Here is a 22,547-nt window from a genome sequence, read left to right on the forward strand (position 1 = left end):
GAGAGTCTGTGGTTTTCTAGGCCAAGGCCTGGTGGAGAGGAAGGCTCAAAGTGGCAAGGCTGGAGTTCGCTCCGGCAGGGAATCTTTGTCACTCTCCATCAGCAGGGTCACATCAGTCGCTAATGTTTAACTGAATGAAGTAAACTTGCAAGCTGTTTTCTGGCCTTTTTTCCAGCCGAGGTGACTCTCTTCTGAACTCAGAGCATCTATTTCTAGACCAAGTGGGTTTCAGGGAAGAGTGTTCATAGGCAAAATGTGGGCTGTGGGAGGAAGGGTGTTTGCCTTTCTTCTCATTGTTTGGTGGTGAGGGAAGAGGGAAGTCCCGTGGGCAGCCAGAAGTTAGCATCGTCCCCCTGATCCGGGGGCCTTATCCGGGTAGCAGAGCTCAGCTGCACTGGCTTCATCCTGAGGAGGAGCTAGGACTCTGCTCTGCACCGTGTTGGACTGCTTTCCCTTCGTCTCTGCTTCCCTCTGCCCTGGTTAGTAACTGCATGAAGCTGCCCTTGGGAACTCAGGGAAGGCCTAGGAGACTAAAGCATTTTTCTTCAAACATAAACAGGGACCCAGAAAGGCTTTTGTAGCCAGGAGCCACCCTGCCCCCTCCCTCCAGGGTCCTGCTGGATTTCAGCTGCACGAATAGTTGGACATATCTGTGAATATACTAAAAACCACTGATTGGTACACTCTAAATGGCTGAATTGTTTCGCGTGTAAGTTGCATCTCAAACACAGCTGTTAGCAAAAAGAGAATCATGTGACTAGTTATTTCAATTAAAGACTCAAATGTTATTTAGAACCTCCGTGGCCCACACGCTGACTTAGTTCAGGGTGGGCTTCCGTCTTCATGAGGAAAAGCAGTGAAATGGAGCCGCGGGGCGGCGATTTGGGGCGGAGGGACGGACCCCAGGCCGGGCCCTGGGTCCTGGGCGCCTCGGGCGAGCGCCCGCCCCTCCTCCGACCTGAGTCACGGCCGAGGCCGCACGCGGCGGGGATGCGGCGCTGAGCGCGGGCTCGGGACTCCAGGCCGCAGGCGCGCTCTCCTCGTGGGGCCCGCAGGCCCGCTGTGCCCGGCCCGCCTCCCGGGCTCCCAACCTCTCGGCCGGCGGCGGCGGCGCCGCGGAACCCGAGCTGGAGCCGCGCGCCCCGCCCGCCCTCCATGGCGTTCACCCGGAAGAGGCAGCGCGAGCAGCAGCTGCAGCTCTACTCCAGGGAGAGGTGAGCGCCCGCCGGGGAGCGCAGAGGCCGGGCCGCCGCCGGGACCGCGGAGCAGGAGCGGGTGCCGGGCCGGGCCCATCCCGCGCCGGAACCCCAAGCCCGGGCGGCCACGCGGGTCCCGCCGCCGCGGCCCGGCTCACCCGGAAGGGGTCAGGGGTCGGAGGGTGGGTGGGAGCGGGGTGTAAGCGGGCTCGGCGGGCCCTCTTCCCCCGGTCCCGGGCATCGGATCTCCGCACTCGGTCCCGGGCTGTTCGCTCGGGCGACACCGCGCGGGTTGGCGACCACCCGCCCGCGGGGCAGACGCAGGTGCTCCCATCCCAAGTTCAGCCCCAAAGCATATGCCCGGGCCGCTCTCTGCCCTCCTGGGCCGGGAGAGAGCCTCAAAGAGCGGCCTTATTCAGAGAAAAGCCGGCGTCCAGCTCCCCCGCGCCCCAGACGTCCTCCGCCGAGCAGTGGACCTTCTTATGAGTGCTTGTGAAAGCGCATCCCGGGGGGATTCGGGGTCCCGCGGGCGGAGGCTGAAATGGTCTCAGAGCAGTTAGGATTCAGAGTTTCTGATCCTCGGTTTCTCCAAGGGAAGCCCTTTATAAGCTCACTTCTGCTGTAAGCCAGTTTCCAGTGTATTTCGTGTGACGGAAACAGCTTGCTGGTCCCAGGTGCCGACAGAAACTGGGAATGAATCGTTTTACACGTATTTTGGTCGTGGAGCCGTAAGTGCTGCCAGCTTGTCACGTTGTGTGATCAGTGGAGACCCACAAAACATTATACATGAAATACAAGTGCAGGCGTTAAGGGTTACCTGTTCTTGCAGCATCCATGCTTCTTTTTCTAGAGATTGACTGGACCCGGTGCAACCATTCATACCTCTTTCCAATTGCTAATTTCCACCCGCCTCTGCCTGGGTGTCCGGAGGCTGAAATTCTATTTTCCACTGTAGGGAAGAAGACATACCAAAAGCTGTATCTTGGATGGGGCTTCCAAGAACGATTTTGGTGGCATCATTAGGTTTTATCCACAGAAAGGCTTGTTTATTGAATAATAATAACTGGATCCTCAATAAAGGAACTCACTCTCATAAGAGGCTGTTCTGACTTCCCCTTTGAATGCTTGTTTCATGTGGCGACAGCTTGAATAGTTTCTTTGTTCAGTGCCAACCACATTAAGACTGGGTATTCTGTATTAAATAGATGAATGTTCAAATTTACATTGTAAGAACTTTGAAACACTTGAATTGCCATCGTGTTCTATGATCTAAGAGTCATTTGTAACAATTCCAGGGGCCTCTTTGATATACAGGGAAACCTGTTTTCTGCCAGTTACTTCCATGGCAGTAATTTGTGTTTAATTTGGTTAGCTGGTACAGCTCTGCAGTATCACACAAATCTTTAAAGTCTGCACTGGCATTTCTCTGTATAATCCGCTTTGTTGCTATCCATTGATCACGCAGCATGACAGGTTAGCTGCGCTCTCTGTAGCTCGAACAACCAAAATACTTATTATTCATTAGTCAGGAGGTGGCAACTGTTCTTGAGCATCGGTAATGTGAAAAAGTCAGTGCCACAGTTTTTTCACTTGCCTCTTACTTACCGACTACCTAAATTCTCTAGTGCTCTGCTCTGTGGCTTTGCAACCTTGGCTTGATGGGCACACTAACCAGGATGGTTTCTTAGAATAGCAGTTTGAAGGACAGGAATATCTCACAATCAAGCAGTCTCTTTCTAAATCTTGGAATTCTTTCTGAAAGACAAGAGTGTTTTAAACCAGCTTTATTGAACTACTGATTTACTTGTGGCTGCACAGATTTTCTTAGCTTATCTCTTTGTAGCAATAAACACCATTTAGCAAGATGATTGATAGAGGTCATTGACTTGGACACACCCAAGAGAACTGCTACTTTCCTTGGAGCTGTTTCAGAGATCACCCCTGAAAAGTCCTCACTCTTCAGAGCTGCGATTTCATGGGTCCCTCTGATGCTGCTTAAGAGAGTTTAGGTTGCTGCTATTCAGCTACTCAATAATGACCCGGAAAGGGGAAACTTGAAGTTAGCTTTTATTTCTCTTAGTATAAAGTTAATGCTGATACTTTTAGAGAAAGTGGTATTTCTACAAAAGTAGAAGCAGAGAGGCAGTTGGGAAATTCTTAGATTGGTGGCTTAGACCAATGTGATGGCAGAAGAAATGGAGAAAAGTGGATGGATTTTAGATGTTTTTAGGAGGGAGAATCGATAAGCCTTGTTGGGATGGACTGCATGTAAGAGGTAACAGAGGGAGAATTCTAGCTTAGAGTTGTCTGGTAAAATACAGGACGCCCAGTTAAATTCGAATTTCAGGTGAACAGTGAAAAATCTTCCAGTATGTCGCATGTGATATGTGGTACATACTTGTACGAAAAAATTTTTGTAACTTATCTGAAGTTCCAACTTAACTGTTGTCCTGTATTTTTACTTGCTAAACAGCAGTCCCACTCTCAGGTTTCCGGTTTAAACAGCGGTAGAGTGGTATCAATTATTGATGATGCTTTAAAGTAAAGCTTTGGGTAGTTTTCACTATTAGAAAACAAAGAGCTAATTGGCTATTCAAACTAAATACTCTGTTCTTCTGGTTAAGACTTAGATGGAAGAAACCATATTGATCTCACTGGTGTTCTGAAATGTCCTTTGCATGTGTTAATGAAGATAAATGTAAAAATCTAAAGACAGTTCACATGTCTTGGAATTGTTGGGAATGGTAGATGTGTATAGTGGGTTAACATACGAGGGAATTCTACAAACTACCACTATTTAGATATTTCTATTTCAGGATTTCAGTTCAGTTCAGTTGCTCAGTTGTGTCCGACTCTTTGCAATCCCATGAACCACAGCATGCCAGGCCTCCCTGTCCATCGCCAACTCCCAGAGTTCACTCAAACTCATGTCCATCCAGTTGGTCATGCCATCCAACCATCTCATCCTCTGTCGTCCCCTTCTCCTCCTGCCCTCAATCTTTCCCAGCATCAGGGTCTTTTCAAATGAGTCAGCTCTTCGCATCAGGTGGCCAAAGTATTGGAGTAGCAGTTTTAGCATCAGTCCTTCCAATGAACACCCAGGACTGATCTCCTTTAGGATGGAGTAAGCTAATTGTTACATATTTTTTATCTTCAGGTCTAGGAGTGGTGTGGTGGGACCACAGCTATTTTCTTTTAAGGTGATAGAGAAATTGAGACAGTTGAGGCTTGTCCCTACTGGGAGAGAGTCAGTTTTCTGTCTACAGTTTCAGAACAAATTACTTAGCTATGGCTTGAAAGCTGTCCTTCCAGGCTAAAACATGACGATCATGAATACTATATTGGGCTCACAAATTACATTCATCATTTTACAGGCATATCTCAGATTTCAGCTTTGCTTCAAACATTCTATCTGTGCATAATTCTCTTGGTTATGCTGATGTTAAATTTCTTGCCTGATATAAAATCTGTTACTTAATATGTTTGTCAGTGTGTCTGTATTTGTTATACTAAAAATAATTGCTGAGAGGGAAAACTGATTTGTTATAGTCTGGTTTAATCATTCATTTTAAAGACTGTTCATCCTGTTCCTTTCATACCTCTGTGGAGTTTGCCAGGTGTCGAAAATAAACTCAGAATCAGCACTCAATTAGCCACCAGGAACACTGATGGGCTGAGAGAAATTGACATAACTATGATGTAAAGAAATAGGATTTATTTTTCTTACATAACCAAAAAACAGAGTAAAAATAAATGTTGCAAATTTTTTGGTTAACTTAAAATTTACATTGGCTTTACTGGAAATACCTGTCACCTTATTCCCTTCTTACTGTCTCAATTTAACTTCTTCCAAAGTGGCTACCATTTAAAAAGACACCAGAATCTACACACAAATGGATTTTGAGTGTGTTTGCTGTATGGTTTTTTAAATGATGTAAAATGGAAATGATCATTTAATGAATTCATTGCTTTTTTTCCCCTAAATACTGTTGTGGTATCATTTTTTACTCATCAGATATTTAACATTTCCAACTTCAGATTTTCCAACTTCATAAGATTTTTAAATTATCTTCTTTTAATTTGTTAATCTGTGCTCAGTGAATAAGGTCTGTATAATAGTTTGAAATTTTGTATTATAACAATATGTAGTCAGTTTTCACAAATATTCAATAGGATGTTGAAGATAGATTTATATTAATATTGTTACAATATCCTGTGTATGTATTAACATTAAGCTTATTAATTGTTTAGATCTTTTATTTCCTTAATGAATTATTTTTCTGATTGAGAGAGGGTTCATGATGCTAAGTTCATTTTGTATTTCTATCAACTTCACTGTAACTATTTTCAGGGTATGTTATTAAGTCTACTTAACCTTAGAATTGATGTCTTAGCAAATTAAGTTTTTCATCAACATACAATGAACTCCATCTAGTAATAATTTTTTTCTATTTTGTCTGCTATTAATATAGCTATATTTTCTTTGGGTTGTTTGCATTATATATGTTTTCATTCTTTTACTTTCATCTTTTCTTATCCTTAGATTTTAAGCTTATTTCTTGTAGTTTGTAGTTGAACTTTTTATTCTTTCTGATATTTCTTCACAGATTGGCCCACTTATATTTGTTAATATTGCAGATATATTTGGAATCATTTTTACTTTTTTATCTTATTTTTTCCTTTTCTTGGATTAACTAGCAAGATCCCTTTGTTCCCTTTCATTTTTCCTGAAGAATGTGGAAGTTATATATTCTGTTTCTGGTTTTTCTAGTGCTTTTCCTTGAAATTTTAACATTTATGTTTAACTTAAGGTCTGCCAAAGCCTTTGACTGTGTGGATCACAATAAACTGTGGAAAATTCTGAAAGAGATGGGAATACCAGACCACCTGACCTGCCTCTTGAGAAATCTGTATGCAGGTCGGGAAGCAACAGTGAGAACTGGACATGGAACAACAGACTGGTTCCAAATAGGAAAAGGAATACGTCAAGGCTGTATATCGTCACCCTGCTTATTTAACTTACATGCAGAGTACATCATGAGAAACGCTGGGCTGGAAGAAGCACAAGCTGGAATCAAGATTTCTGGGAGAAATATCAATAACCTCAGATATGCAGATAACACCACCCTTATGGCAGAAAGTAAAGAGGAACTAAAAAGCCTCTTGATGAAAGTGAAAGAGGAGAGTGAAAAAGCTGGCTTAAAGCTCAACATTCAGAAAACTAAGGTCACTGAGCGACTGAACTGAACTAAGGTCTGAGGCCAATCATTCTCTTTACTCTCCTTCCTAACAATATAAGGACCTTGGGACACTTAGCTCCTTTTGTCCCATTTTAAATTATAGTCTGCTATTGTCCAGTATTTGCAATCTATATTTTAATCAGACAGTATCATTGTCTCATTAATACATGTATAGTTTACATGCATATCTTTCATTGTCTTGGCATTCCTTCTTGCATGTGTCTTCCCTACAGAATTTTCTCTCTCCTGAAGAATGTCCTTGAGGAGTTCCCCTGATGATGGGGGTCTGATGATAGTAAAGTATGTTTGTTTTTGTCTGCCTGAACATGTCCCTATATGGCCCTTGTTTTGAAAATCAATTTTGCTGGTTGTTTAATTCTCTCAGCATTTTGAAGATCCTGTAATATGCATGCGACTTGTTGGAGCAACACTGGATGGGGGAGAGAAGACCCAACAAAGTACAGATAGATCAGTAACCTGTGTGCCCTGCCCTCTGGGTGTGGCTCTTAGCCCCCAGCAGGGTCAGGCTTCACACTTCAGGAGGAGCCTGGGCCCCGTGGGGTGACTGAGGGCCAGGATACAGAGGGGTTGTTATGCTGTGATGGAGCCTTGCTCTCCAGGTCCCATGCAACTTTAGTGCCATGGGTTGGCCTGGCCCCTCCCCTGGCTTGCTCAGGGGCTGTCTCAGCCTGGAACTTGAGTCTGCATGACACAGTGGATGAGGGCAGGGTCTGTGTATCTGTAAACATGGTTAGGGGCTTGCCAGCACTTTCTCTGGCATGATTAAGACACTGGGGTCCAAGCCTTGTTGACCCAGACTGTTGCCATAACACAAGACTGAACAGGTTTCCATGGAGCTTTGTAGGGGGCCACCTTCTATTTGGGGAGATTAGCCTGCAACACACCCCTGTTGTTCAAGTCTCATTGTTAGGAATCTGCCCTTTCTCTGGCTGCTTGTAAGGTCTTTTCTTTGTACTGTTTTGCTGTTTGTCTGCATAGACGCTTCCTTCGGTTCATCTCTGCTAGTTGGGGCTCCTCAAGCTGAAATAGTTTTGGAAAATTTGTAGCTAGATCTTCAGCTCAGGAAATATTGCTTCTTGTCACTCCTTAAGCCCCTGATCTCTCATAACAACTGTTTCATATGTATCTTGATTTTTCTGTGTTGCATGTAGTTTATTTAAATCCATCTTACCACTTACTTTTTCACTAGTTGCCTAATTTGCACTAAGGTTTTAATTTCACTTTCTTTTTTTTTTTTTTCCTGTTTTTGGCTTCCCTGTGTGGCTTATGGGATCTTAGTTCCCCAACCAGTGGTTGAACTCAGGCCCTTCCTTGGCAGTAAAAGTGCCGAGTCCTAACCACTGGACACCCAAGGAATTAACTAATTTCACTTACTATATTTTTAAATTCCTAATTTCATTTGGTTCACTTACAGCTGCCTTGATCATTTTTTTATAAAAGTCTGATCTTTTGTGTTTTTGATGTCCTATTTTCTTTAATTCTTGTAATGATCAGGCTTCCCCTGGTGGCTCAGATGGTAAAGTGACGTGAAGTCGCTCAGTCGTATCCGACTCTCTGCGACCCCATGGACTGTAGCCTACCGGGCTCCTTGGTCCATAGGATTTTCCAGGCAAGAGTACTGGAGTGGGTTCCCATTTCCTTCTCCAGGGGATCTTCCCCACCCAGGGATCTAACCCGGATCTCCTGCATTGTAGGCAGACGCTTTACCGTCTGAGCTACCAGGGAAGCCCGTCAGATGGTAAAGAATCTGCCTATAATGCAGGAGACCCAGGTTCAATCCCTGGCTTGGAAAGTTCCTCTGGAGAAGGAAATGGCAACCCACTCCAGTATTCTTGCCTAGGAAACTCCATGAAGAGAGGAGCCTGGTGGGCTACAGTTTGTGGGGTTGCAGAGTCAGACACGACTGAGAAACTAAGCACTATTCTTGTAATGAACAGATGCAGAAAATAAATTAACTGTAGACTTTACAGGTTTGACTAGTGGTCTGCTGCTTGTACTGACCTTCATTTAGTCATTTTACTTCTTCATTTGTTTAATGGTTTTCAATGGTGGCCTCTTTGAATTTATTCTTGGAGATCTCGGTTTAATGAGTGTTTTTCCAGAAAGTGTTTGCATGTGTATGTGCCTGGGATTGGGGGACACAGAACTGGTCTTGTTTGCTCTGAGTGTTACTGGGCTAAGTAGGTAGTGTGAATTCTAACCCTAATACGTGTTAAGGCAGGCTTGTAGTCTCAGGCTGTAAAGGAGACTTACTATGTCCCCTGCCTGGGGCCAAGGTCCTGCAGTATCCCTCTGGGAAGATACGGTGGGTGGTTTTTTATTTTCACCCTCAGTTCAGTCGCTCAGTCGTGTCCAACTCTTTGCGACCCCATGAACTGCAGCACGCCAGGCTTCCCTGTCCAGGCTCCCCACTATCTCCAGATCTTGTTCAAACTCATGTCCATCAAGTCGGTGATGCCATCCAACCATCTCATCCTCTCTCATCCCCTTCTCCTCCTGCCTTCAATCTTTCCCAGCATCAGGGTCTTTTCAAATGAGTCAGTTCTTCGCATCAGATGGACAAAGTATTGGAGTTTCAGCTTCAGTATCAATCCTTCCAATGAATATGAATAGGGTTGCCTGGTTTGCTCTCCTTGCAGTCTAAGGGACTCTCAACAGCCTTCTCCAAAATAACAGTTCAAAAGCATCAATTCTTCAGCGCTCAAGTTTCTTTATGATCCAACTCTCACATCCATACATGACCACTGGAAAAACCATAGCCTTGACTAGATGGACCTTTGTTGGCCAAGTAATGTCTCTGCTTTTTAATATGCTGTCTAGGTTGGTCATTGGAGAAGGCGATGGCACCCCACTCCAGTACTCTTGCCTGGAAAATCCCATGGATGGAGGAGCCTGGTAGGCTACAGTCCATGGGGTTGCTAAGAGTCGGACACGACTGAGCGACTTCACTTTCACTTTTCACTTTCATGCATTGGAGAAGGAAATGGCATCCCACTCCAGTATTCTTGCCTGGAGAATTCCAGGGACGGGGAGCCTGGTGGGCTGCTGTCTATGGGGTTGCACAGAGTCGGACACGACTGAAGTGACTTAGCAGCAGCAGCAGCAGGTTGGTCATAGCTGTTCTTCCAGGGGGTAAGCGTCTTTTAATTTCATGGCTGCAATCACCATCTGCAGTGATTTTGGAGCCCCCCAAAAATAAAGTCTCTCACTGTTTTCATGGCAAATAGATAGGGAAACAATTGAGTGATGGGACCGGATGCCATGATCTTAATTTTTTGAATGTTGAGTTTTAAGCCAGCTTTTTCACTCTCTTTCACTTTCATCAAGAGACGTTTTAGTTCTTCATTTCTTCCATAAGGGTGGCATCATCTGTGTATCTGAGGTTATTGATATTTCTTCTGGCAGTCTTGATTCCAGCTTGTGTTCCGTCGAGCACGGCATTTTGCATGATATACTCTGCATATAAGTTAAATAAGCAGGGTGACAATATACAGCCTTGACGTACTCCTTTCCCAATTTGGAACCAGTCTGTTGTTCCGTGTCTGGTTCTAACTGTTGCTTCTTGACCTGCATACAGATTTCTCAGGAGGCAGGTAAGGTGGTCTAGTATTCCCATTTCTTGAAGAATTTTCCATAGCTGGTTGTGATCTACACAGTCAAAGGCTTTCACGTAATCAATAAAACAGATGTTTTTCTGGTATTCTCTTGCTTTTTCTGTGATCTAACGGAAGTTCACCCCTAGAGGCTGTTACTTTAGGGACCCTAGCTTTTTCTGCTCCTTCCCTCTCCCCATCTCAGTTCCCTCCTGAATTCAGGCTCTGCTGCTCAGACAGTTGGGAAAAGCCTCCTCCAGTGCCTTGCTGACTTCTTGGTTTCTCTCTTCCAAGACCTTCCCTTACTTTTCCATCACCTCAGCCAAGCATGTGAAGTTTTCAGTAATCCAGCAGTTTTAGAGGCTCTGTATTGAGATTGTTTCTTTGAAAATTTAATCTGCCATGATGCCCAAAATGGAATTCCTGCTGATTCTTTAAACTCAAGTTTATTTAATTAATCTATAAACCCACTGGTACTTCCCTGGTGGCTCAGACACTGGTTAAGAAAGGACTTTTGAGGTCATCTAAGCTGTGGCTCCCTACCCCTCACTTTATAGTTGGAGGCCTGAGAAAGCAAAGTGGTTTGACCAAGAGTCCAGTAGCCAAGACATGGCTGTGCTGAGCCTAAAACAAATGTCCTCTGATCCAGCCCGGCCCCCTTTCCACTGCAGCATGCTGCTCCTGTTTTACATCCTGGGTCAGTGCTTGTTTTTATCGTATCTTTGACATTTAGAACAATTCAAGAATGCTCCAAGCCTGGTTCATGGAGACTTAGTACCTTGTTACACTAAGTGTGGTCTTTGGCTATCCCATCAGCTCTGTCTGGGAGCCTATTAGCAAATGCAGAATCTCAGGCTCCTATCAGATCTTCTGCATCAGAATCTGCATGTTAACAAGATCCCCGGGTAATTAAAGCATGAGAAGCCCTGCTGGAGATAACAGTAATCAAGCATTCATCTGGATTTCCTGTTGTTTGTTCCTTCAAACTGTCTCTACCTTTATCTTCTCGATGGTGTAGAGAACCCTCCTGGAAGCTTGCTCCCAGGGCTGTGACTCTTGGTGAAGAAACTGAAAGACCTTGAGAAACACAGGTTTAGTGCTCATTCTAGATTAGACAGATTATTTATAAACCGAAGAGGAAGTTGTCACCCATCTGCAGCATAAACTCCCTGTGAAGTCATCTAATGCTAATCTAATCTCTTTTGACAGGGTTCTGACTGGTGGGTTGGGAAAATGGAGTAGATTCGGTTCAGCTGAATTTTGGCAGAGAGTAAGCTTTCGTTTTGTGTTAATAGCAGAATTGGGAAAGGAGAAATTGACGTTCATAGAGTTAGGTGGAGTAAGATTCATTTTTTCAGAGGTTGCTGTCAAATGTACATTATTGGGGGCACATTTCTAACAGTGGGTCACAGAACTGTGTTCTCATCCTTGTCCGTTCAACGTTTTCTTCATTTCATTCCTTTCATTCATTTCATTCCCTGCAGTGGAATCACAGAGCCCTAACCACTGGATCACCAGGGAGTTCCCCTTAATTTCATATTTTGTTTCAGAGGCCATTTTAAGACGTGCTCAAGTTAGTTAAACCAGCTCTCCAGGTAGGTAGTGGAGTCCCTACAGTCTGGCTAAATCCAAGGATCGTGTTGAGGTATTCAGAGTAAAGATGGAAATAGAGGACAGCCGGCTGTGAACACACTCCTGACGTGAGCTGGCACATTTTCCCTTCTCTCAATCTCCTCAGCATCTCCAGCCTAGAAAATCGACTGACTGGCAAAATCTTTGGGCTCCATTCTAAACACTGTTTGTCAGTGGAGTGTTGAACAATCATTGAGCAGCTGTGAATGCAGCCTAGCTCTGAGGGCTGCCCACAGTGAACTTGTTTACATTGTTGGTTAAGTGTTGAGCAGGATGCTTTATGAGGATGGGCCAGAATCTTTCTCAGGAAAGTTCAGTTGCCGAATGAGTCAATTTATCTACAGAAAATGCCACTACAGCTCTGTAAACATGGATTGAACTAAGGAATACCCAGGAGCAGGACCCAGGGTCTCCTAAAGAAAGAATTTATAGTCTGTTATACTGATATAACACTATGGCTGAGATCATAAAATTATAAAAGGGTTTTTAGGTTCTCTTAAAGCATGGAAACTTTTACTCCATGGAATGCAGTTTGAAAATCATTGTTCAAAAACACAGTGTAAATTTATGGTAATAATTTTTACATACAAAAATTCTCAAGCAGGTATAATTGAACATTTCAGTACAAAGGAAATAACTCTGAAAGGTTTCTTAATCCTTTAATTTTGAATAATGCGATTGAGTTATATTCCTTCATTATGTGTTTTACATTTCTTACAAAATAGGCATATTGGTACATTAAGGAGGATATAAATTATTCACCAAAATAATGCCTTTAGTTCTATAGTACCTGATGTGATTATTTTGGCCAAAAAACCCACATACTTCAACAAAATAAAAAAAAAATTTAAAAACCCTTTTATAAAAAAAAGCACCTAAGATTTACTATTTTTTTACTTAAGTATTTACAGTTTTAAGTCACAGTATAGTAGTATTAAGTATGTTCACGTGTTGGGTGGCAAATCTCTAGAACTTTCAGTTCAGTTCAGTCACTCAGTCGTGTCTGACTCTTTGCAACCCCATGAATCGCAGCACGCCAGGCCTCCCTGTCCATCACCAACTCCCGGAGTTCACCCAAACTCATATCTAGAACTTTCAAATCTTGCAAAACCGAAGCTCTGTCCTTCCCCCAGCTCCTGGCAACCATTTTGTTTTCTCTTAGTAGGAGTTTGACTGCTCTTAGATACTTAGATAAGTGGAACAATGTGGTATTTGTCTTTTTGGGACTGATCTATTTCACCTGCAGCAGTGCCTTCAGGGTTCCTGCATGTTGTAGCATGTGACAAGACTTCCTTCTTTTTTTTTAAGGCTGAAAAATATTTTACTGTATGTATATGCCTCATTTTCTTTATCCACCCATCCATCAACAGATACTTAGATTGCTTCTATCTCTTGGCTGTTGTGAATAACGCTGCAGTGAACATGGGTATGCAAATATCTCTGATACGTTTTCAGTGCTTTTGGATATATATTCAGAAGTGTGACTGTTGGGTCATAGGGTAGTTCTGTTTTTATTTTTTAAATGTTATTGGAATATAGTTGATTTACAGTGTTGTATTAGTTTCAAGTGTACAGCTTAGTGCTTCAATTATGCATAAAGATATATTCCTTCTTTTTCAGATTCTTTTCCCATAGAGGTTACTGTGTAGAGTTCTCAGGCCCTTGTTGGTTATCTGTTTTCTATATAGTCGTGTGTATGTTAATCCCAAGCTCCTGATTTATGCCTCCCACCCAGCCTTTCCCCTTTGGTTACCATAAGCTTGTTTTCAAAATCTGAGTGTCTGTTCCTACTTTGTAAATAAGTTTATTCATATCATTTTTAAAAATTAAATTCCACATATGATTCATCTATGATATTTGTCTATCTCTTTATGACTTTCTTTGTATGATAATCTCTAGGTCTGTCCATGTTGCTGCGAATGGCACTTCATTCTTTTTTATGGCTGATTTATTTTCCACTGTATATATGTACCATATCTTCTTTATCCATTCTTCTTGTTGATGGATGTTCAGGTTGCTTCTATGTCTTGGCTGTTGTGAATAGTGCTGTGATGAACATTGGTGTGTATGTATCTTTTCAAATTATATTTCCAGGCGTGGGATTGCTGGGTCTTATGGATCACAATAAACTGGAAAATTCTTCAAGAGATGGGAATACCAGACCACCTGACCTGCCTCTTGAGAAATCTGTATGCAGGTCAGGAAGCAACAGTGAGAACTGGACATGGAACAACAGACTGGTTCCAAATAGGAAAAGGAGTATGTCAAGGCTGTATATTGTCACCTTGCTTATTTAACTTATATACAGAGTACATCATGAGAAATGCTGGACTGGAAGAAACACAAGCTGGAATCAGGATTGCTGGGAGAAATATCAATAACCTCAGATATGCAGATGAAACCACCCTTATGGCAGAAAGTGAAGAGGAACTGAAAAGCCTCTTGATGAAAGTGAAAGTGGAGAATGAAAAAGCTGGCTTAAGGCTCAACATTCAGAAAACGAAGATCATGGCATCCAGTCCCATCACTTCATGGGGAATAGATGGAAAAACAGTGGAAACAGTGTCAGACTTTATTTTTTTGGGCTCCAAAATCACTGCAGATGGTGACTGCAGCCATGAAATTAAAAGACGCTTACTCCTTGGAAGGAAAGTTATGACCAACCTAGATAGCATATTCAAAAGCAGAGACATTACTTTGCCAACAAAGGTCCGTCTGGTCAAGGCTGTGGTTTTTCCTGTGGTCATGTATGGATGTGAGAGTTGTACTGTGAAGAAGGCTGAGTGCCGAAGAAATGATGCTTTTGAACTGTGGTGTTGGTTCTCTTAAGCGTCCCTTGGACTGCAAGGAGATCCAACCAGTCCATTCTGAAGGAGACCAGCCCTGGGATTTCTTTGGAAGGAATGATGCTAAAGCTGAAACTCCAGTACTTTGGCCACCTCATGCGAAGACTTGACTCATTGGAAAAGACTCTGATGCTGGGAGGGATTGGGGGCAGGAGGAGAAGGGGATGACAGAGGATGAGATGGCTGTATGGCATCACTGATTCAATGGACGTGAGTCTGAGTGAACTCCAGGAGTTGGTGATGGACAGGGAGGCCTGGCGTGCTGCGATTCATGGGGTCGCAAAGAGTCAGACACGACTGAGCGACTGAACTGAACTGAACTGATGGTAGTTCTAGGTTTAGTTTTTCAAGGAACTTCCATACTGTTCTCCGTAGTAGTTGTACCAGTTTACGTTCCCACCAACAGTGTAGGAGGATTCCCTTTTCTCCACACTCTCTCTCCTGCATTTGTTGTCTGTAGACTTTTTGATGATGGCCATTCTGAGCCACGTGAGGTGATAACCTCATCGTGCTTTTGTCTCTTGCTCTAGGCATGGAGCATTAGAAGCCAAGCCTTTTAATGAATAGGAGTCTATAAACATATCCTGGTTGCTAGAGCAATTAGATGACTTGGAAGGACTAAAGAGTAGCTAAAGAAGCAGGTGGAGAAGGAAGTGGCAATCCACTCCAGTATTCTTGGCTGGGAAATTCCACAGACAGGAGTTGGTACAGTCTGTGGGGTCACAAAGAGTCGGACACAACTGAGTGACTAAATGACACCAACAGAGAAGCAGGTGGTGAGAGATGCCTGAGTCTGTGGGGCTGTGAAGGAGGATAGGAGTCATCTGCCCACCAGAGGGAACCTGAATATGATAGTTCTAGCTTTAATTTTTTGAGGAACCTCTGTACTGTTTTCCATAGTAGCTACATCATTTCACAATTCCACCAGCAATTTCCCCACATCCTCCCCAATGTTTATTGTTTTGTAATAGTGTATGAGATTTTGATTTGCAGTGTCCTGATGATTAGTGATGTTCAATATCTTTTTTATACACTTTCTGGCTATTTGCATATCTTTGGACAAGTGTCTATTTAAGACCTTTGTCCATTTTTTACTTTAATTTTTGTTGAGTTGTAACAGTTCTTTCATGCACTGGAGAAGGAAATGGCAACCCACTCCAGTGTTCTTGCCTGGAGAATCCCAGGGACGGGGCAGCCTGGTGGGCTGCCGTCTATGGGGTCACACAGAGTCAGACACGACTGAAGTGACTTAGCAGCAGCAGCAGTTCTTTATATGTTCTCAATATTAACTCGCTATGAGATGCATGGTTTGCAAATATTCTCTCCAATTTTGTAGGTTGCCTTCTCACTTTGTTAATGTTTGGCTACACTGGGTCTTAGTTGCAGCACGTGAAATCTAGTTCCCTGACTGGGGATCGAACCCAGGCCCCTGCACTGGGGGCATGGAGTCTGAGCCACTGGACCACCAGGGAAATCCCTCCGTCTCACTTTGTTGACTGTTTTCTTTACTGCAGAGTAGTAGTCATACTTCCGTGTCATAGAAGTCGGATGTGGTTACACTTATCTATTTTTGCTTTTGTTGGGCTTGCTGTGTCATAGCCAAGAAATCATTGCCAAATCCAGTGTCATGAAGCGTTCCCCTTATGTTTTCTCCTAGAGTTTTATAGTTTCAGGTCTTAAAATTAGGCCTTTAATTCATTTTGAGTTAATTTTTATATATATTATGAAGAGTTCAGGATCGTTCTTTTGTATGTCAATACCCAGATTTCCATTTGTTGCAGAGACAGTTCTTTCCTTATTGTGTGACTTTGGGTCCCTTGTTGAAGATCCATTAGATATGAGAGTATTTCTGAGCTCTCTATTCTGTTCCTTTGGTCTACATGTCAGGACCACATTGTTTTAATACTATAGCTTTGTAATATCTTTTGATAAGGAACTGTGAGACTTCCAGTTTTTTTATCCTCAATTATTTTAGCTTTCTGATTCTGTATGAATTTTAGGATTTTTTTTCTATTTCTGCAGTAATTGGCATTGAGAGTTTGTTAGGGATAACACTGAATATATAGATTGCTTTGGCTGGTATAGACATTTTAACAATATTATGCTTTGGCTAAGTATGACATTTTAACAATATTAAAGATACGATTATATCTTATTTATATGGAAGAGCTTGCTGTTTATGAAGGCTACTTGTGCTACAGCTAAGTCACTTCAGTCGTGTCCGACTCTGTGCAACCCCATAGACAGCAGCCCACCAGGCTCCCCCATCCCTGGGATTCTCCAGGCAAGAACACTGGAGTGGGTTGCCATTTCCTTCTCCAATGCATGAAAGTGAAAGTGAAATCGCTCAGTCGTGTCCGGCTCTTAGCCTACCAGGCTCTTCCGCCCATGGGATTTTCCAGGCAAGAGTACTGGAGTGGGGTGCCATTGCCTTACAGCCACAAAATTATGCCATTGTCTTACTGACAAATACTTTAGTTTACCCTCTCTCTAAGAGAAGTGGGGAGATGAAGGAGGAAGGGTTGCCTAGCTCCCGCCCAAGCAAAGCATTTCAGCTTATTAAGATATTAATACAAGCTAAAAGTAAGGGGCAATGTACTTAGTAACTATCTCTCTGATTTATACCTTCCTGGAAATTATCTGATGCATCAAAGGATGTTCCTAGCAATCCCAACTTTTGTGATTGTATTGAAATTCACAGTAGGTACTAATAGTGAGCATTTTACACTGAGCTCTGGCAGTTTAGCCTATGATTAATTCTTGTTCATGGATTTTACAGTGTAGAACAGGCCAATAAAAGTTGCCTGTTGTGATGGTAGAGCTGGTTCCTGCTGTCATTATTTTTAGTTTATGAGTTACTTTTCTGTTGGCTCAAAATTTTTAAGTGAGCCATATCTTGGTTTATGGATATAATTCCTTCTTTGTAAGGATGTTAATTATAGTCTTTGGACCTCTTTTTCTGTACACGTTTCTAGTCCTTCAGGTTGTATTCTTCTGCTTGCTTGGTCTATTTCTTTCACACTGGAAGCTGGTAATCCTGGGGTGTCTTATATTTAAGGGTGAAGCATGTAATTCTCGTGGGCAGGCCTCTTCTGCTGGGCTTCAGTGTGGGATGATGTTCTTTCAAATGCTGGTAGCCATGGGTCCTTTCTTTAGCACTAGTTTTTTCCAAAGATAATCCACCAGACTGCTACTTGGAGTGTGATATGTCTTCCTGATTTTTGTGTAACCACCTTCTCACGCTCTGCACCGTGCTTGATGTCTAGTTGGGAGCCTCTTGTTTAACTTTGTTATTGAAAAACTGTGTATCGGGAGAACTACCAGGGGAGGAATCTGGGTGACTAGCCTCATTCGGACTCTCAGCATCACCTTGGCTTCATCCCTGCCTTCTTGCTGCCTTATTCCTGCAGTCGTGGAACTTCTGGTTTTCTCCTGACTGGTGCCTTCTCTGGAGGCATCCGCTCTCCTGGTTTCTGGTCACTGCTGATTCCTCCATCCACTGGCTGTCCGCTTTCACTGTCTTGCTCACAAACTTACCGTTACTTCTCACTTGCTTGTGTGCCCCTCCAGTTTTCTTTAGTCTATGGCTTTTTACTATTTAAAAAATACTTCTGTTTACTTTGTATTGTTCCCAGAGGGAGCAGAAATAAACCATGCATATTTATTCTGCTGTATTTAATCTCGAGGTCTGTTCTGCGTAATCTAGGTTCTATTCTGCCATATATGATCTAGAGGTCTATTCTGCCATATTTAATCTAGAGGTCTGTTCTGCCGTATTTAATCTAGAGGTCTGTTCTGCCGTATTTAATCTAGAGATCTGTTCTGCCGTATTTACTCTAGATGTCTTTCCTCTTACACAGGAACTTCAAGACCCAGCTCAAGTGCCACGTTTTTCATGAGACCCTCTCCCTCTCTGTAACTCTGGTGCCGTCGGTGTTTCTGGGTCCTGACCACAAAACAAAACAGTTGCTTCCAGTTCTTTGCCATGTGTTTCTTTCTGTGGCCATACAACTAAATAATACATTTCTTTAAAGCTTTGTTTTTAAAAAAGCACTTCAAACTTTAAAAGCAACTATTTTTCAATCCCATTCAGTTTCAACTTGCTTATTTTATCTATAACATAGTCATTGTATGCAAGCATTAGGTTGGTTGTTGAGTGAGTCAGTCATGTCCGACTCTTTGCGACCCCATGGACTGCAGCACGCCAGGCTTCCCTGACCTTCACTATCTCCTGGAGTTTGCTCAAACTCATGTCCATTGAGTCGCTGATGCCATCCAACCATCCCATCCTCTGTCGTCCCCTTCTTCTCCTGCCCTCAATCTTTCCCAGCATCAGGGTCTTTTCCAGTGAGTACAGGGGAATATCTAAAGATCTACCTCTCAGAGGCTTGTGGTCTTGTGAGAGTAGCAGGAGGCACTCACCCACCCATGAGCCGTGACACTGGAGTGGTGTGTGTGGTACAGGAGCCTAGGGTGCAGTCACAGGGAACAGAGGGCGAGAACTCTGTAGGTGGGAAGGCTCCGAGCTTTGTTCAGGCAAGAATAAGTTTTGTTTCTTGAAATTATTGAGTTTCTGTAAAGAAATAATAGATCCACTTGGTAAACAAATTTGGAGAAGCAAACAGCAACCTACTCCAGTATTCTTGCTTGGGAAATTCCATGGAGAGAGGAGCCTAGTGGGCTACAGTCCATGGGATTGCAAAGAGTCAGAGGTGACTTAGTGACTGAGCAACAAAACAGTTTTACTTTTGACATAACTAGACAGGTCTTTCTGGATGGAGAGGCATGCCTGGCATATAATACACACTTAATAAGTATTTTTTGATGTTAAAGATGGAAAAGCACTTTGGGAACACGTGTAAAATATTCTGCTTTCTTAATATGTTAAAAAAATTAACCTTTTTTTTTTTTTCTCCCCAAATGTAGATTTTCCTTGCTTCTGCTTAACTTGGAGGAGTACTACTTTGAACAGCACACGGCTCATCACATTCAGCATAAGGGCAGCCAGAAGGAAAGGTAAGGAGGAGTTTTAGATCTCTGCAGACTTACAGACTTTTCTGTTGTCTGTTTTAAAATTAAATGTGTGATCACACAGTTTTCCCCTTCTTTTGGGAAAGTAATGAGAAGAAAGGGATTTATAAATCCAGTGTATAGATTGCCATAACTTAAGATATTTTCTAAAGCTGAAAGTGAAAGTTGCTCAGTCGTGTCCGACTCTTTGCGACTCCGTGGACTATAGAGTCCATGGAATTCTCCAGGCCAGAATATTGGAGTGGGTAGATTTATCCTTCTCCAGGGGATCTTCCGAACCCAGGAATCGAACTGGGATCTCCTGCATTGCAGGCAAATTCTTTACCAACTGAGCTATCAGGGAAGCCCTTTCTAAAGCTAAGTACTAATTCCTCAGAGGTTGGGTCTGGTTCCTAAATCCACCCGATGGGCCCCTGATGCATTCCATCACTTTTTTCTTGCATCCCTTTTGTCCTTGTATGCTCAATTATTTGGGTTATGGTGTTTTAGAGTAATGATCATAAAACATCAGTGCATGTGGTGTAAAAATCAGGACTTTCAAATGAATAATTTGATTTGAACTAGAAGCAAAATACTCTATATTTTAATTATTATTGTTTATTACTGTAAAAGTAGATTGTTTATTTGGCCACACCCTTTGAAAGGTATGTGCAAAAGTATATAATGAAGGTTTTTTTTTTTTTGGTTTAAAATGCCAACTTTGAATTAACTAAAATGTATCTGTTAATTCTCTTGGTTTGTCACTTAACAACTACAGGCTACAATTTAGAACGTGCTTTGGTATTAGATAAACACTTTACTTTTTACCATTTTAAAAATGAAATATCCTTTAATCCTGAAAGGATCAAAACCGTGTTCAGTTCAGTCCAGTTGCTCAGTCATGTCCGACTCTTTGTGACCCCATGGACTGCAGCACGCCAGGCTTCCCTGTCCAACACCAACTCCTGGAGCTTACTCAGCGAGTCAGTGATGCCATCCAGCCATCTCATCCTCTGTCGTCCCCTTCTCCTCCTGCCTTCAGTCTTTCCTAGCATCAGGGTCTTTTCCAATGAGTCAGTTCTTCGCATCAGGTGGCCAAAGTATTGGAGTTTCAGCTTCAGCATCAGTCCTTCCAATGAATATCCAGGACTGATTTCCTTTAGGATTGACTGGTTGGATCTCCTTGAAGTCCAAAGGATTCTCAAGAGTCTTCCCCAGTACTACAGTTCAAAAGCATTAATTTCGTGCAGTTTTTGTTTAAATCAAAACTGTGTACTATTTATATAAATACAAACCAAAGTGAAACTCACTTAGCTTTTTGTTTGATAGGTTTGGGCATATCTGTTTCCTTGGCGTTCAATCATATTAGATAATTATTTTTCTAATTGAAAGTGGAACCTTGCTTTTTTACCTCTAGAATTTTGAACATATTTTTTTCTCCAATTTCGTACCTTTTTTTTCTCCCAATGCTCCTCTGCTGTCATAATAATGTCCTGCTTAAAATTGAATACATTGGTCATTATTGAAGCACAAATATAATAAGCAAACTGAAACCTGTTTTTGTAATTTTCAAGTTATTAGGTTGGAATGGTACAGTTCCATGGAAGTGAATTTGGTAATATTTAGCAAGATTGCATGTACCTTATCCTATTGATCTAGCAATGCTACTTGTAGGAAACTACCTCAGAGATGCAGAGATGCACTAGAAAGTATATAAATAGACATATGTCCAAGATCATTTATTGTAGGACTACTTGTAATAGCAAGATGCTGGAAATAATTTAGTAGGTGACTGAATAACTTATGGAATGACCACATACTGGAGCATTATGAAACTGTAACAAAGGAATGAAGAGGTTCTGTGTGTTACTGTAGATTTTTCTCCAACACATATTAAGTGAAAAATGCAAGGGAAGAATATTTGGTGTTGGATGCCATCTTTCATATGAAAATGGGGCTGTTATATTGATTATGTTTTTAAAAGTTAAATATATATATATATATTTTAAAGCATAAGCAAAAAGCTAATGGAAATGGTTATCTACATAGAAAAAGGAGGATCAGGAGATAATACAGAGATGACAGCTAGATGCCTCTGAATGTACCTTTTTTTATAGCTTTGTTTTTGGAACCATAGGAATATTTATATGCAGTATAAAATTTATTTCTTTGTTAAATTTCAGGAGAGGCAGAAAACTCTAAAAATTAAAAAGAAAATGAAACAAATAAACCTAGCTATATAGAAAGCTGGACGATTAATCACAGAAAAGAATTGTTTTAATCAACTTCACAACACAATAATTTGTGTCTCTGGTGAAATATATTTTCAGTTAAGGAATAATTGCAAAAAATATTGTAAATTGTTTTAGTAGTAATATTAAGTATTTTTGTATTATTTTGGAACTGTTTTATACACACAGTTTTATACAGTTAGATAAAGAAAAATGCCAAGATCGAGATTTTCAGTACAAAGGAGATACAGATCTAATATTAAAGGAGTTAAGTAAAAACCTTGGGATCTTTGATTTGAGTTGGTAATGCTTATATGGAGTCATATGCTTTTCTTTTAAAAGAAAGTAGTTTCTAGCTCTGCCTTCTGAAAAGACCTAGAAACAGCTCAGTAGCAATGAGCTGCCCTGTGAATGCCTCTCTCCAGTAAAAGCAATGAGGGCTCTTTGGAGAAGTGCCTGAGTCTAAGTTAGGGGCAGGAAAAGTGAGGGAGGTGAGCCTGGAACATCTTATTATCCTTGCAGGTAAGGAAAAATATCAAAAATGATTGCATACTGAATTAAAAGGGCACAAGGCCACCCTGAAAAGTTGGGGAAAAAAAAAATGGAGCAGATTGAGCATCAAAAAAGAATGACTATAGGGGATTGGAATGTATCATAAGGGCTCAACTCCTATGAGTTCATAATGATATATATATATATGTGATATAAATAATTTCATACGTATATATATGTGTGTGTGTGTGTATCATTTAACTTCAAAGGATTATAGGACACCGAC

General features: G+C 42.0%; 1 protein-coding gene across 5 annotated transcripts in view; it reads left to right on the forward strand.

Moving 5' to 3' along the window:
- Positions 1 to 392: 392 nt before the first annotated feature.
- Positions 393 to 22,547, forward strand: part of NSMAF (neutral sphingomyelinase activation associated factor) — a 68,413-nt gene continuing 46,258 nt past the window's right edge. Inside the window, exons 1-2 of one of the 5 annotated variants that reach the window (XM_086336896.1) lie at positions 393 to 479; positions 19,455 to 19,544. Coding sequence is in view for 1 of the 5 variants with exons in the window: in XM_086336895.1 (XP_086193021.1) it covers positions 1,156 to 1,214; positions 19,455 to 19,544 (149 nt within the window). In the remaining 4 variants the exon portion in view is untranslated. Of the gene's footprint in view, positions 480 to 821; positions 1,215 to 6,005; positions 6,450 to 13,089; positions 13,109 to 19,454; positions 19,545 to 22,547 lie in introns of those variants that run through there. The other 4 variants (XM_086336895.1, XR_015140834.1, XM_086336898.1 and 1 more) reach the window with 4 other exon arrangements.

This window comes from Bos grunniens, chromosome 14 (assembly GCF_055505025.1).
Source record: "Bos grunniens cultivar Pamir isolate PY7600 chromosome 14, Bosgru_T2T1.0, whole genome shotgun sequence".
NCBI lineage: Eukaryota > Metazoa > Chordata > Mammalia > Artiodactyla > Bovidae > Bos > Bos grunniens.